The 16,664-nt window shown below is 24.0% G+C and overlaps 4 protein-coding genes across 11 annotated transcripts; 2 read left to right on the top strand and 2 right to left on the bottom strand.

The window, feature by feature from the left end:
- Positions 1-36: 36 nt before the first annotated feature.
- LOC122857126 lies at positions 37-2,104 on the bottom strand. 2 transcript variants are annotated; one of them, XM_044159129.1, is made up of 2 exons: positions 1,889-2,104; positions 37-1,738 (listed from the first exon to the last, which is right to left on the bottom strand). In XM_044159129.1, exons 1-2 carry the CDS (start codon positions 1,957-1,959, stop codon positions 1,174-1,176), a joined length of 636 nt encoding a protein of 211 aa, XP_044015064.1. In that variant the 5' UTR covers positions 1,960-2,104; the 3' UTR covers positions 37-1,173. The 2 variants fall into 2 exon arrangements, with proteins under 2 accessions (XP_044015064.1, XP_044015065.1); XM_044159130.1 differs by having other exon boundaries at positions 1,012-1,731; positions 1,889-2,102.
- Positions 2,105-2,796: 692 nt separating this feature from the next.
- Positions 2,797-8,463, top strand: LOC122857118 (glucocorticoid-induced transcript 1 protein-like). Of its 4 annotated transcripts, XM_044159116.1 has the most exons (9): positions 3,127-3,144; positions 3,241-3,303; positions 3,888-4,267; positions 4,348-4,702; positions 4,776-5,079; positions 5,153-5,282; positions 5,399-5,479; positions 5,889-6,018; positions 6,112-8,463. In XM_044159116.1, exons 3-9 carry the CDS (start codon positions 4,024-4,026, stop codon positions 6,290-6,292), a joined length of 1,425 nt encoding a protein of 474 aa, XP_044015051.1. In that variant the 5' UTR covers positions 3,127-3,144; positions 3,241-3,303; positions 3,888-4,023; the 3' UTR covers positions 6,293-8,463. The 4 variants fall into 4 exon arrangements, with proteins under 4 accessions (XP_044015050.1, XP_044015053.1, XP_044015051.1 ...); XM_044159115.1 differs by having other exon boundaries at positions 2,797-3,303; XM_044159117.1 differs by lacking the exons at positions 3,127-3,144; positions 3,241-3,303 and adding an exon at positions 3,761-3,780.
- A 1,627-nt stretch (positions 8,464-10,090) lies between these two features.
- On the bottom strand, positions 10,091-16,562 carry LOC122857113 (sorting nexin-29). Of its 2 annotated transcripts, none has more exons than XM_044159105.1 (5): positions 16,179-16,562; positions 10,988-12,655; positions 10,750-10,916; positions 10,568-10,681; positions 10,091-10,504 (listed from the first exon to the last, which is right to left on the bottom strand). In XM_044159105.1, the coding sequence occupies exons 1-5, from the start codon at positions 16,233-16,235 to the stop codon at positions 10,420-10,422; spliced, it is 2,091 nt and encodes a 696-aa protein (XP_044015040.1). In that variant the 5' UTR covers positions 16,236-16,562; the 3' UTR covers positions 10,091-10,419. The 2 variants fall into 2 exon arrangements, with proteins under 2 accessions (XP_044015040.1, XP_044015041.1); XM_044159106.1 differs by lacking the exon at positions 16,179-16,562 and adding an exon at positions 12,751-13,158 and having other exon boundaries at positions 10,092-10,504.
- Positions 13,172-15,979, top strand: LOC122857119 (sedoheptulokinase-like). 3 transcript variants are annotated; one of them, XM_044159121.1, is made up of 7 exons: positions 13,172-13,361; positions 13,436-13,738; positions 13,806-14,059; positions 14,154-14,422; positions 14,491-14,766; positions 14,832-15,027; positions 15,085-15,979. In XM_044159121.1, exons 2-7 carry the CDS (start codon positions 13,508-13,510, stop codon positions 15,257-15,259), a joined length of 1,401 nt encoding a protein of 466 aa, XP_044015056.1. In that variant the 5' UTR covers positions 13,172-13,361; positions 13,436-13,507; the 3' UTR covers positions 15,260-15,979. The 3 variants fall into 3 exon arrangements, with proteins under 3 accessions (XP_044015056.1, XP_044015055.1, XP_044015057.1); XM_044159122.1 differs by having other exon boundaries at positions 13,173-13,446; positions 13,527-13,738; positions 15,085-15,435; XM_044159120.1 differs by having other exon boundaries at positions 13,172-13,738.
- Positions 16,563-16,664: the final 102 nt, after the last annotated feature.

Raw genomic sequence — 16,664 nt, forward strand, 5'->3', positions numbered from 1 at the left:
TGTAAGATTTTGAATGAAATAAAAATATCACTCGTCTGTTAATAACATTTTTATTTTATTTATCCTTATTAATTATTTTTAAAAAATAAATACTCAATTTTAATTCTTTAATCAATCAATTTTTATTCAACAAAAAAAAATGATTTACAGAATGTTTTGTGCTTTGTTTTTTTTTTTGTGTTTTCATACATTTTTATAATAAGTTAAACTTAATAAATAAAATACTTATAACAGTAAGGAATAAAAATTAGTTAATAGATTTATTTATTCAAACTTTTTATTATTATTTTAATCAAATAAAACTTGATTCTTGGAATCACAAATTACTGAAGGAAGTTATTATTTTAATTTAAAAAAATAATCAAATTAATTTATTGATTTTTAACAGTGGTTATATTTTATTAGATGAATAACATTACTAATTAAAAAACGAGATTTTTTAAATATTCAATAGTTCATTTAATAAAAATAAATAAAAAAAAATTAATTGTTTTTATTTTTTAAATTGTCGGAATTTAATTTCTTAAAATAGTGTCTTTTAATAATTATAAAAATTTAATTGATAAACTTTCAAATTAATTGTTTACTGTATTTATCGTTTTTTAATTAATTTTTTTTTATTGTAAATCATACGATATTGTTGCTAATAATAATAACTATTGAATAATATTTTTTTTTTTATTTCATTTGTAAAAAAATTATTATGGAAGTTTAAACATTTTTTAAATTTTATTATATAATAATTGTTAATGTTTAACTATTGTTGTTATTTTTGTTTATAATACTAGGAAGATAATTTTTATTTTTATGGAAAAAATTAACTGCACAGTTACTGGATAAAAAAACAATTGTAAATTTCATATATATATTTTTTTTTTTAACAGCATATGCACTTGTTGTTGTTGATGTTGTTGTTGTTTTCATATTAATATTCTTAAAAATAATTATTTAAATATAATATTTGGTAAAAGTGCAAATATTAATTTATATTATTTTTCATTGAATTGGAAAATTTTATTAAATATTCAATCAGATATTTTTCTTTTAAATTTGTACATGAAGCACTTTTTGGAAGCATTGATAAATAACAGCTTATTTATCAATTTAAAATTCTTTGATTTTTAATATATTGTTGTGTGTTGTTATTAATTAAATTAATATAAAAATATAAATTTATCGTCCAACAGGATTAGCTTGTGCTTTGTACATTTTAATAACTTTTTTACCTGGTACCAAATTTTGTGATAGTCCTGGACGTTTTTTATTTTTTTTAATAATTTGATTATTTTCTTGATAAATTTCATCATCATCATGATGATTATTAATTTGATTATTAAAATGTGTTTGACATATAACTGTTTCTTCAGTATTACGTATTGTTTCTAAATCAGCAACACTACGATGTAAATCAGAATCATGAGCAAATGTACATTTATGACCATATCGACAACGACCCTTACGATAATTCCAACATATTTTACGTCCATTAATCATTTTAGTATCATCCAATGTTGGTGTCATTTTAACATGTTTTTCAAGTATTGCACTTTTAGCTTTTTCAGCTTCTGAAAATGGATTTAAAAATACTGATGTTTTTAATGTTGGTGTACTATTAAAATCTGGTGTTGGTAATGGAAGTTTATTTATTTCATTTGTTGTTATTTTTTTTATATTTATCATCATTTCATCTTTTTCATTTTCATTATTTTCATCATCATTTTCATCCAACTCCTGTGAACTAATTTTATGAAAATATCAAATTACAAAGAACAAGAACAATTTTTATATTTTAATTTTATAAATTCATTATTTATATTAGTTTAACACATAGACAAAAAAAAAAAAAATATAGAGACAAGTATTTAATTATTAATCTATAAATACTTACGAATTATATGCTATTTCATCTTCACTGTCAGAACCAGAAGACGTACCGTAATCCGCAACTAAGGAAGCCATTATTTTTAAACACTCTTAAATATTAATTAACAATTTATGCGTATCAAAGATTTTTTTTTTTTTTATTATTGTAAATATTTTCACTCAATCATTGTGTATTTTCACACACCAAAATCACCATCATGGTTGCAATGAGGTTGAGGGGGGGAAGCTGGTCATCTTGGGGGGAGAAAAAAAAAAAAAATGAATGACCCTTGATCAGCCTGTACAACCGTCAAACGATAAAACAGATATTTAAAAAAAAACTCATTAATTAATTGTCAACAATTGTTATTATGTTAAAAAAAATTTATAAAATTAAATATTACATAATTAAAAATTTGTTGTTTCATTAAAAACATAATTCAACAAATTTTAAATATTTATTTTATATATTTTTTATATGTTTATTTGAAATTTCCCGCGATTAAAATAGCAAGATTTATTTTCATGAAAATGGTGGACAATAATGGCGCGAATTAAAGCGCCAACAATCACTCGATTGAAAACCAGCCCTAATTCTAAATATATTTTTTGTATACACAAATTACATTCTAAAAAAAAAAAAAAAGAGTTATAAAATTCGTGACTATTTGTTGTGTAAGTGCAAGAAGAGATTGTAAATTGAGAGAAGAAAATAAAGACAGAGAGAGAGAAAAGAGCTGTCCGTGCCTTTTTTTTCCTCTCTTCTCTCGTCGTCGTACGAGAGAAAACGTGTGTGGGGGATTGTATTGGTGCAGCAAAAGTTATCCATGCATACATGTACTCGAGTAGTCATCACGTGATGTATATGTATTGAGAGAGAGAGAGAGGAAAAAAAAAAAATAAACGTAAAAAAAAAACACGCAACGCCAACTCAGGTGAGCGCGAAACAAAAGCAAGACAGAGAAAAGTACTTGTTGTAATAATAAGCAAGAGAAAGATAGATAATAAATTAATAAAAAATAAAAAAAAAAAGAGTAGTAGGGGGAGAGTAAAAGAGAGAAAAACAAGTTGCAACCTTTGCAAGTGTGTTAGCCAAAAGCGTAATAATAATAACAACACACACTATGCCTCCGCCAACGCTTTGGCCGAATGAATGACAAGACGCCTTGTAGTTTTTTTTTTTTTGTTGCTTTATTTTTATATATATTTATAATATTATTTATATCAAATTTTCAACGTTAAATTAAAAATAATTATTAATAAAAAAATTGTGAATATACTGTGAGTGAATATTATTGTGTATTAATTAATACTATTCAATAATCGACAATTATTATAAAAAAATATATATGATTATTTTTTTTGTGTTTTGTTCAGTGCGTGGCAGTGTGTTTTGTTAGTTGATGGATTATGAAGGGGAATCCGGTGAATAAATAAGAGGTAAAGCGTCCTTTTGGTGTGCGTCAAAGTCGGAGCAATCACAGCCAACTCCACCTCTTAAAAATATATTTTTTAAAAATTTTATTTACACATTTTTTTAAATACTTTTTATATACCTATATTGTATCTATCTTTTTCTATTTTTATTATTTTATATTATTTATTTATTTTTGTATTTTTATTTTCCCTATTCTTTCTCTTTTTTTTTTTTCCTCTCTCTGTAGTTGGCCCTGATTGGTTCTCTCTTTTATATATCACACACAAAAAAAATAAATAAAAATAAATAAATAAAAAAAAAAAAATAAAAAAACGTACAATCACAAGTATCTAGTACTACACTTACTACTACTACTGCAACAAGCTACAACGCGATACAACACCTCGTGCAGTGTACAATAAATTTAACGGGAAGTCTTCCTGTTGTTATTATTATTTTTATTTATTTATACTAATTCATAAATATATAATATATAAAATGTATTAAAAATATTTATATTTATATATTTGTATATATAATAATATTTTTATTTGATAAAAATATTTATATATATTGTTATTTTTTTTTTTTTTTTTTTGTTGTATAGTCTTTTGTTTTTTCAACTACAAACTACTAACAGTGGCGGTGTAGTGTTGGTGTTGTTGTTGGTGTGTATTTGACAAGGCCACAACAGGCCAGGGGTTGTGAATAAAAATTGATATATATTTTCTATATGATAAAATATGTCGGGTACACAACGTATGAGAAAATCATCACCATGCTCAACAACAAAACAAGGGCCAATGCGTGCTACCCTGCCGGTTAGTTCATTACTTAGACAAAGTAGACAGGGTAGTAATTTAAGAAAAAGTAATAATAACAGTCCAACTGTATCACCAACAAATGTAAATACATGGAAAGCACGCATATCACCAGATACATCAGCATCATCTGGTCAACGAAGTCCTGGCTCATTATCATATAAAGGTAGTTGATAATTATTTATTTATTTATTAAAATATTATTGTATTATTAAAAACACATATATATATTAAATATTATATTAGCTAAATCAAAAACACTAAGTGGACGTGGTAGTGATGGATTAAATGGTAATCAAAATATTCGTCGTACAGCATCACTTGATACAATTTATTTAAAAGGACAATGGCCTCGTGAATCTTATTATATTCATACAAGTTTATTTGTTGATAAATCAACACAAACTGAAGAATGGCCAACAAGTACAACTAGCACTATTACTACAACAACAACAACAACTTCTACAACAAGTAGTAGTTGTAGTAATAGTAGTAATAATAATGAAACAAGAAAAGTTATAAATCGACATACAACTGGTAATGATATACAAACTGTTAATACAGAAGAAAAATTACCAATGGAAAAATACATAAGACATAGGTAAAAAAAAATATTTATTAAACTTTAAATAGAAAGAAAAATTTTAATATTAATTAATTTTTATATTTTAAAGATTACAACGGACAAATAAAGAAAGTACAAGTAGTAGAGAAAGAACAACAGCATTTGGTTTAATATTACCAAGTGGTCCAGCTTTACCTGGTGATCATACTGTACTATTGCCTAGTATTGCATCACAAACATCAATGCAAAATCAATTTAGTTTGAGTATTAAAGCAAGCCCAATGAATATACCAGTTAAACCAATGAGACCACCAATGCGTTCATCAATTGAAGGTCTTAATCAAGAAATTGAAGGACTCGTACTAAAATCATCATCAAATACAAATGATCTTGATCATTCAATTGAGGACAAGGTATATTATTATCAATGATATTTAAAACATTTTTGTTATTATTATTTATATTTATAATTATTTGTTTAATTAGTATGCAAAATATCGTGAACAAATGACACCAGAAGGTCACAGAGCACCTTTGGCTGATCTTTTGAGGGCAACACGTAGTGTTAATACTCAAACACCAGCCACTGAGCTTCCGTCCAGTTCATACTCTTCAGGTAATTTTATTTTATTTATTTATTCATTTAAAAATTTATATTTTCATCATGGGATAAAAATTAATAAATGATTTTGATTATGATGGGTATAATGGGATCATTTAAAAAATATACAGGGCCACCATCTAGGAATTCTGAATCACCACTTATTCAAAGTCTCATGGATACTTCTCGTCCATCCAGTGATTTGCCACAAGGTTCGCTTCGAATTATCAAAATTCGTTTGTCTATTTTCGTGTTTTATTTATTTTTTTTTTTTTTTCTAGTTAAATATTGCACGATTTCAATAGATTTCTTTTCATTGAAATTTATTATTTTATTTTTTGATTATCCTGATTTTATGTTTAAAACTATTTTTATTTTTTTAGATTGAAAATTACTTTTTTTATTTTAGGATATGTTGTTGATGGCAAATGCAAGGCTTTTAAATTTTTATTTCATAATTAATAATTAATATAAAAATTACAAGCCTTATTGCTATTTTTAATTATATTATTTTTGAATTTGCTAATTAATGTATTTATACTTGTAGCAATTATTTAAATTTAAAATATATAATTAATATATATGTTTTTTTTTTTTTTGTTTGTTTTATAATTTAAATAGGAGGCAGTCGTGGATCAACCCCAGATCAAGAGAGTCGTTTAGGTACATCACCACACATCAATAAGTTTTTAGCAAGAGAACCACCAGATGGTTGTGAAAAAGTTAATCTTAAATTCGTCGAAGATCCCAGGTAATTTAATATTCATATATAAAAATATTTTCATTAAAAAAATCCAACATAATATGCTAATATTATTTTTTTTATATTTTATAATAATTATAGCAGACGACCAATGATAGATTTGAGCAAATTGGATTATTGTCCAAAGCCTTGTGTAGCATTTCAGCTTAAACCAAGTCTTGGATCAGCATTTTTGCCTTTACAACAAAGTCCAACGAGTCCAACACTTGTAACTGCTGGTGTATCTCATACAACACCAACAACACCACCCCCTAATCCATAGTCTTATGACTTTGGAATTATTACTTCACTCATTAATTATCTTCTCTGAACACGCAAACGACAAAAATATTGATAGTAAAAACAATTTTTTTTTTTTGTTTATACTACTATCAACATAATTTGCTATCCCAGTATAAGAAGAATAAAAATATATATATATTTAAATATATATATATTTAATTTTTTTAAAAATGGCACGTAAGTCAAAACAATCAATTGAGGGATTTAATTTCCCTTCTCTATTAATTAAACGTACTCGATTACAGTATTGTCGAATGACGAAAAAAAATAAGAAAAAAAAAAAAAAAAAATGAGATAAGATATGCAGAAAATAAGAAAAAAAAATAAATAATAATTAAATTATATTTAAAACGACAAAATACAAGGAACAATAATTTGTGATAAATGGAAACTTGGGTTTAGAAATAAACATTGTGTTCTGCGGGAATGATAAGACTAGACGGAGAGATAAGAAAAAAAAGGACATGGAAAATTAAAAAGAATCTTTTTTTTTTGCTAAAAACAACTAACTCTTTAATTTTGTATACAAAAATTTACTTAGAATGCAAAAAAAAGAAACAAATTAAATATTCAAAATAATGATGTGAATAAATTTTTAGTATATATTGCAATTTAAAATGTTTGCGAGAGGAGAAACGAAAATTGTGAGATGAAAAAATGACAAGATTTAAAAAAAAAAAAAAAAATATATATCTTTTTAAAAAAAAAAAACAAAAAAAAAAACAAATAAATAAATAAAAAAAGATAAGTACGCTTAGGTATGTACATAGGTGAACTCACTGGTTACATCCTCTTTTGAGCCTTCTATCATATGTTTTAACTAACAGCCTTATCAGAAAAAAAAAAAAAAAAACAAATTATTATTTTAAGTTTTTTCATTTCTTTTTAAAAATAATTTGTATTATTAATTTATAATTTAATATTCAAGATCTGTTACTATTTTCACTGTAGTCTTGTTATTAAAAACAAAAAAAAGAAAAAAAAAAAAAAGTTTTTTATTTTTCAAAATTTACGAAAATTTAAATAATTATTATTTATATCTTTATTCATTGTAAAACGAGAGTATGACATATTTAAAAAAAAAAAAACAAATTCAATATTACAAAAACTGTTACATATCATTTTCGTGACAGTTTTTGGTATTGTTATTATATTTAGTTAAGTAAAAAAAAAAATATAATTAAATACTAACAATGTCCAATTCATTTATATTATTTATAACAGATTTTTTAATAAAATTTTAAAAAAACATGCAATGACAGGTCGGCTTGAGGGGATGAACCCAATTATTAATTTCAATGAAAAAAAATAAACGAGTAAATAACTTAAAAACAAATGTAAAATTACCAGACAATATTTAGTATTGATTAAAGTATGTTGGACCAGTTGTCAGGATTGTAAAAATATATAATTTTAATTATTTAAAAAAAATTGTGATGACACACAATTAAATTTTTGGCCATTATTTTCAAGTTGTTTAATCAAAAAAAATATAAAAATTATAAATAATATGACTTGTTAAAATAAATATAAAACACATCTAGTGTGTTTTGAAGAAGAAAAAAAATAATAATAAGCTCATCAAGTCATTGTTTCATTGTTAAATAAAAAAAAAAAATAAATTAAATTTGATATCCAAATATGATATGAGTACCTGGCACACTGGTCTACGCTCTATATTGCTTTATTTACGCTCAATTGAATTCATTTTTATCAGATTATCATTATAGAGCGTGACTATATAAAAAAAAAAAAAAACTAATATTAAATTGTGCATAGAATTAATTTTGCAATTTTCTTTTTATTTTAAATCAATATATTGTTATGCATATAATAATTTTATTTATTATTTTAGTTATCATAATTTCTTGGAACAAGTGTAACGTTAAGATTGTTGTGTCCAGTGTGTGAATTACTATTTTTTTTTTTTTTTTACAGGTAGAAATAAATAAAAGGATATCTTTAATCAGTATGAAAATTAAAATATATATAAATAAAATTAAATAAAAACAGATAATAATTTTATAATAAAATTTTACTTTTTAATTAAACACTTAGCTGTAATGGACACACAATAGTCTAGACTATTTATTTTGAATAATTATGATAACATTAGCAATAAATAAAAAAGAGAAAAAAAAAAAAAAAATATGCATAACAGTATAAATTAATTGATAAAATTATCTTAAAAAAATTTATTACTTGGATGACATCCAAACGAATACAAAAACAACAAAATTCTAAATTAAATAAAATATTAATTTTTTATTTTAGGCACCGTCTCAAAACGAACTAAAAATTATTAAAATATATTCGATATGACAAGAAATAAATTTTTAAAAATAATATATATACTTTCGGTAAATTTACACTAACATATCCAATGAAAAGTTTATGACAAAAAAAAAAAATCTGACAAGCTTTATAATGCCATTAAAATTATTATGTCAATTACTATATACTTTCTTCGATTAAAAAAAAAAATACAGCTTTTTTTTTTTTTTATATAAAACTTTAAATTGCACAAAAGACAAAAAAAAAAAATTATTAAAAATATGTGCAGTATTAAAAATGTTTTGGTACAAAAAAAAAAAAAACGAAAAAAAAAAAATTCTTGACCTGTCGTTGCTGACATAGCAATAGAATATTACTGACAATTAATTTGTAAATTAATTTGTCTGTAAAATTCTAAATTTTATTATTTTTTATACATAAAAAATGAAAAAACAAAAAAAATGATTTTATAAAGTTTCATAAATACTGGAATTGTTTATAATAATTTAATCAATTTATTATTTAAAATACCATAAATGAAATACAACAAAAAAAAAAAAAACAATAATATAATCTTAAAAATTAATTTGCAAATAAAATGAAAAAAATAATACCGGAGATTTAAAAAATAAAAACCGTACTTTTAAAATTTTTTAAAATAATGTAGTCTGGATCACTTAGCAACAAACAAAAATAAAAATAACAACAAATTAATTTTAAATTTTGTACTGTGTAAATTATGTACGTATTTTAATAGATACGAAAAAAAAAAAAAAAATGATACTATAAGGGAGAAAGAATAAATAGTAACATTTTTTGACCTGAATGTGACTGATTTAAAAAACGTAATATAAATTGAATGAAGTAATTAAAAAAAAAAAAAAAATTAATACAAATACTCTTTACTATTTCAAATGTACTTTTTTCAATCTCCCTTTTATTCTTAATTATGTTAATGTTACTGTTTTCTATATTGATTAGAAATTATTGTATAGTGTTTCTTTTTTTTTTTTTTTTCATTTTTGTATTGTAATTTTTTGTTTTTTTTTCGTTTATTTAAATTGTAAAATTGCATAATAAGTTTATATGATAATAAGCATTGTCAACATTTAAACAAATTGTTTATTTTTTGTTTTAAATGTTTTTTTTTTTTTTTTTTTAAATACAAGTATATCGTAAGAAATTGTCAAACCCTAAGAGAATTCAAAAAATGCCTCTTATATTATTTTCATATGTCAATATAGATTTAATGAAAAGAAAAATAATTGTAGAATTTAATCCTCTACCTGAATTCCTTTGAGACTGTGCCCTTTCCTTTCCCAAATTTATTTAAAAAAAAAACAGTAGATTAAAATTAATATTTTACTTAATAACCCTTTTTTTTTTTTACGTAAAATTGAGAAAAAATGGAAAAAAAAATTGTATAATGTAAGGTTGTATATGTATATGTTTTAACAATTAATATATCAATATTGCACTTTTATTTTTATCATAAAAAAATATATACTTTATAAAAATGAAAGGTGGAAAAAAAAATAAGAAACAAAATAACAAAAAGTGTACCTTTTTATATTAAATATTAAGTCGCCTTACACATGAATAAAAACTTTCTTTTTTTTAATTAATATTATCTAGTTTTTTTGTTGTTATTTTAACTACATTAAATTTTAAATATACTGTAATTTTTCTAAATTAATTTATTATATTTTTGATCAACATTTTTGTCTAAATTTTAAAATCATTTTTTTTCTCAATTATATACCTATATACATTAAAATTTTAAATCTCTTTATAATTTTATTTACAAATATTATTATTTTTTTTAAAGCTATATTAAAGTCCCATATACTGTGGTGATGATGAAATATTATTTCGTCCTGTATTATTTTTTTTAGACTCTTCTTCACTGGGATAATCTCTGTACAAAAAATACAATTATTAATTAATATAAATTATGAAAATATATATTTAAATTAATTACCCAAAAAATGGCATTAAAGAAATGAGTGTTTGTTTGCTAGGACGTAGTGTAAATGCTGGTGAACATTGTGCCAATCTTCCAACAACACGACGTAACCACTGTTGTAATTTTTGTCTTCAAATAAAAAAAAAACAAATTAATTATTAAATTTTATTTAAAGAAAATTTAATTTTTTTCATTACCTTCGTTCTTCAACAAATTTAGCATCTTTATTTCCAATTGTTTTTTTTGGTGGAAATTCAAATGTCGTTACAACTGAATCATGTTTTTTTAAATCTTTATACAATGAATAAAATTGTGCATAACGACGATATAAATTCCACTCTGAATTTCTAATACGAACATAAATCTAAAAAAAAAAACCAATAAACAAATCTACAATAAATTTATATGGAATAATTATATGAAAATATTTATTACTTGATAAACATGATGAACATCTGTACTTTGTCCAGTTAAAAATGCAGATGGTATCCATATATGTATGAGATATTGTGAATCAATTGGTATATCATTTTCATTAAGTGGTCCCCTGAGGCATTCCAATTCAGCTTGTAATCTTTTAACAAGTTTATCACGACTACTTAATTGCATTGTTAATCTACTATTAAATTCCATTAATTCAGCATGCATTTCAGCAACTTGTACAAGTTTTTCTTGATACTGTTGTGTTTCAATATTATAATCTTCATCAATTTGTTGTTCTTCATCATTAACATTTGTTGTTATATCTGATTCACGTTTTAATAATTGTACAGCAGTTACATATTTTCTTAATTGTTGTCGTAATAATTCATTTTCTCTATTTAATGCTTGTAGCTGTACTTCATGTCGTTCAAGATAATTTTGATGTTGTCGTTGAAATCTAGCTAATTGTAATCTACTTGATATTGAATCTTCTCTTGCTTGTTCAAGTACTTCATTCATTGCTAATAGACGTATTTTTAATGCATCAATATCAAGTTTATCAGCATCAATATGATAATCAATTCCAGTTAATGGTTCAGTTGCTTCAATTGCATTTTCAGTAATATCATTATCATTAATATAAGTTGGTAATGCAACAAGCATATCATCAAGTGTTTGATCAAGTGGTGATACTGGCATTAAATTAACCATACCACTATTGTCATTTAAAGGTGTTAATACTTTATCCTCTTCAAGTATATCATTTTTTTGTATCCAATTATTTTTAACATTTAATACAAGTGGAACATTTGTTTTTTCTGTTTTATCATTTAATTTTTTAACTGTTAAATCTGTTGGAGAATTAAAACATGTTGCTGGTGCACTTGTTGATACACTTCTTTCACCACCATCATTATTATTATCATTATCATTATCATCATCATTATCAAATGATATAATATTTGTTGGTATTTTTCTTCTAGGTCTTTGAGTATTATTATCTTTTATAACAGAATTAATAATTGGTTCTGATTGTGATGCTCTATAAGCCATTGTTGTATCATCAAAACCTGAACGTTTATCAAGTTCATCATTATCAATACGTATTGCAAATACAATCGTACCAAGTCCAGCAGCAATATTTGGCAATACAGATGTACGTTCTTGATCTAATATAAATGCATATTCATCATAATACAATGACAGTACTGATGGATTTAATATTGCATGTAAATGACGTTCAAGTGAACGTTCATTTAATGCTGCACGTAACCATGCTCTACCACGTCCATAATCTGTACGTATATTTCGTAATACAGTAAATCTTTCTTGTTCATGCCATGTTAATTGGGTTTTAATACATGACCAAAATGAATTATCTGTTAAATTACGTGATATTCCACCAGATACTAACTCTGATACTTGACGTATTGTTGAATTTAATTTTTCATTTGTTTTATTACGATAACCATGACGAAATATCATCTCAAATGCATGACAAAGTCTTGATACACATTGATCAGACTCAGTTGCTAATTCCATTTTACCTCCAAATCTAACATGACATAATTTTGATGCAGCCAAAAGATTAGCCTGAAGTTTTTCTCTTTCAGCTGCATGATCAATCTCATTAACTGGATCCAATTGGCCTGGAGCTATTGCTGTCATCATACGTAATGCCTAATAATAAATAAAAATAATGTAATAATAATAATTATCATAATTATAATATAATAATCTACAATAGTTTATGTAAAATAATAAAATAATCTTACCATCGATAAATATAATTATTATTTAAAAACACTTGTAATCCAAATTTCATTGACATTTATAAATATTTTTCAGGTTAACAATTGAATTTATTACAATAAAATTAATTAATAAATCACGCAATAGATGATATCCATGATAATAAACTATTTATTTTTCTATAATTTGAGTAATTATCTTATAATTATATTAAAAAATTTATAACTTTGTCTATTTTTTTTTTTTTTTGCCTATATAAAACACTATAAATATTATTCTATAAACAAAAACTATTAGATGATAAATAACAACGTCAATATGACTAAACAAAAAAAAAAAAAAATAATACAAGTATTGTTGACTTTTTATTTTCACAATCAGTCAACTTATCTTTTGTTTATTATTATTATTGTTATTGCCATTTTCTTTCTGGGTCACAAAAAAAAAGACTATCAAGCGCTGTCTATTGAATTAACAATGAATTAACAATGTTAATAAAATAGAATGTTTTTAGTAAGACAGTAGCATATTGTGCTCTCTGTCGGTTTCATCAAGAATGTTTTTATGTATTTATTTGAAAAAAATAATACTCGATAATAAACATAGATATAAAAAAAATACACGTTTAAAGAAGGTCAGATAAATTGTGACGAGAGACAATTTACCTCAGCAAGTAAATAATTATTAATTTAAAAATATTGTCAGTAGGTTTTTTCAAGGTAGGAATGTTAAATTACATCAGCTAAAATTATTTTTGTTATTTAATATTCTATTGATAAAATGTCATCATCAAGTGAAGAATTAATTTTGGGTATTGATTTGGGAACAACATCTGTTAAAGTTGTTATTATTACAAATAAAACAAAACAAATTGTTGCTAAACAATCAAAAGATACACAAGCAAATGTACCAAGTGATTTGGGAATTGAAGGAAATAAGCAAGATGTACCAAAAATACTATCTGCTATACACAGTTGTGTTTCAAGACTACCAAAAGATTTATTAAAACAGGTAAAATATTTTTTTCTGTTTTATATAATTTATATAAATAATTAATTTATTTAATGTAAATTTAAAGGTTGGACGTATTGGTATTTGTGGACAAATGCATGGTGTAACACTTTGGAAAAATCCAGAAGCTTTAAATCATCATCAAAATGATGGACATACATTTAAACTTGACATTGATAGAGATAACGTATCACATCTTTACACATGGCAAGATAGTAGATGTGATAAAAATTTTTTGATGACTTTACCAGTTTCAAAAAGTCATTTACCAGTTCATACTGGTTATGGTTGTGCAACATTATTTTGGTTTGCAAAAAACAAGTATATAAATTTTTTATTTATCAACTATTTTATGTTATATAATTTATCATAATGATAATAATGATATTTAACATATTTTTTTTTCATTATTTAGACCAGAAAAATTTGATAAATATGATAAATGTGGAACTGTTCAAGATTTAGTTGTTAGTTTACTTTGTGAAAATGAAGAAACAACAATGAGTACTCAAAATGCAGCAAGTTGGGGATATTTTTTAACTGATAAATGTCAATGGGAAATTGATTTAATGAATGATGGAAATTTTCCAGTTGAATTATTGCCAAAAAAAATATTAAAACCAGGTGAAATTGCTGGTAAATTAAGTCATTCTTGGTTTGGAATTCCTGCTGGTGTACCAATTGGTAAATTATTCCTAATTATATATCAATATCAACAAGACAGACAAATAACTATTTGTTTTTTTTTTCAGGTGTTGCTTTGGGTGATCTTCAATGTTCAGTTTATGCCCTATTAAAAGGACCAAATGAAGCTGTATTAAATATATCAACATCAGCACAATTAACTTATGTTGATCCAACATACAATCCAATAAATAAAACTCAGTTAAATTGTATTGAATATTTTCCTTATTTTAATGATCAATATCTTGCAGTTGCTGCTTCTCTAAATGGTGGTAATACACTTGCAGCATTTGTCAAGGCACTTCAACAATGGACATTAGAATTGGGATTTTCAATTCCTCAATGTAAGCCAAAATTTATATACTTTTAATTTCATTTATATAAAATATTTTTGTGTTATTTTATACAGCACAAGTGTGGGAAAAATGTATCAATTCAAGTAATAAAGATACTGCAATAAGTGCCATGGAAATTGAACCATTATTATTGGCTGAAAGATATAATCCAGATAAAACAGCAAGTGTTACTGGTATTACATTAGATACACTTGATTTAGGAAAAGTATTTCGTTCATTGTGTTCCGGAATTATTAAAAATATTCACAAGTAAGTTTTTAATTAACTAATTAATGCTTGTTTAATTAATTGTTATTTTATTTATAGTATGATGTCTGAACAACAATTAAAAGATAAAGGTATCATGAAAATTGTTGGTAATGGTTCTGGTTTAGTACGTAATCCTGTACTACAAAAAGAAGTAACACATTGGTTTAAATTACCACTTGAATTGGGTCATTCTGGTGATGCTGCTCTTGGTGCAGCATTAGCAACTATATAAACAATTAATCTGTCAAACTATATTCTATTATTTTTCAACAAAATTCACAAAAAAAAATGGGTGATCCAGTGTTATGACGTTGCTTTTGAATGTTTGCCTACTCTCACGTAATGCTGTCGCAGCGACAATTGTAGATATATATATTTTTTTTTTTAATTTCAATATGAAACTATATAATGGTTTGAATTTGAATAATTTTGATTACGTACATATATATTACGTAAATAATAACATTATAAAATTATTATAATAAAAATAAAATATTTACTTACAAAAAAAAATAAAAAAATAATAAACTACTTGTTATTTTTATATACACTGATGTGCATGATAACGATTATTAAAAATTCTAAAAAAAAAAAACTTGATAAACAAGTTAGATAAAAATAAAGTAATAAATTATTTACTTGTGCTCAAAGCTGCAGGCATATTAAAATTTAAATTCAGTTTAAAAAAAAAATTTACAACTTTGTAAATTATTGTGGTAAAGTGCGTTCAACAAGAAATTATTTAAATCTAAATATTGCAAATATATAATAAACCTGAACAGGGATATTAAAATAAACATCCTAATTTCTCTTAGAAAAAATAATTTGGTGTCCTATAAATGCAAATACCTGAAACACATCCTATTCACCCCCATCTACTCTGTTTGAGATAGACAGGTTGATGTGCACACCTTGATCAATCAACTAAAACCATTTACTCTGGTGCATGAAATTTTATAATTTAAATAAACAAAAAAAAAAAACAGTGATCAAGGTGAGCTACAAGTCACAAAAATATATACAATATAAATATTGGGGGATTATCAAGTAGCTTTAAAGAATTATAACATAAATTTTTTAAAGTTACAAGCCTGTTGACGCACTTTTACCCTGAGGGTTTGGTTAAAAAAAGTGACCAGAAGGACTCTTACCTTATTTAGAAGTTCTAGGAGCAAGGCAAGAAGACTAGCATGTCTAGGAGGCAGCATTCAGATGGACCAACGTCTATTCAGATGATCTATGGGACAGGATTCCTTCCAAGTGGACTTTCATCTTTCCACAATGGTCATCAAAATGCTCCAACACCATGTAGTGGTTTATGATGATACCATCAGCAACAATCAGCAGATTCAATGATCACAAACACAACACAATAGTCTTACTGTTCATCACCACGTTTTTAAAAACAATCACCACCATCACTTTTACAGTACTTAATAAATTAATATAGTCTTTTTTTCTTTGATCATATCAACTTTTAGTACCATTGAAAAAGATCAATCACTTTGAATATTTTCTTGTTATTGGCTTGATAATAAACTATTTAATATACTCAATTATTATTTAAAAATTATAATAAATATAATATTTTTAAATAGAGTATATTATTATTATTACTTGAAAACGTTTTATCAATT

The sequence above is a fragment of the Aphidius gifuensis genome, linkage group LG5 (genome assembly GCF_014905175.1).
Source record: "Aphidius gifuensis isolate YNYX2018 linkage group LG5, ASM1490517v1, whole genome shotgun sequence".
Lineage (NCBI taxonomy): Eukaryota > Metazoa > Arthropoda > Insecta > Hymenoptera > Braconidae > Aphidius > Aphidius gifuensis.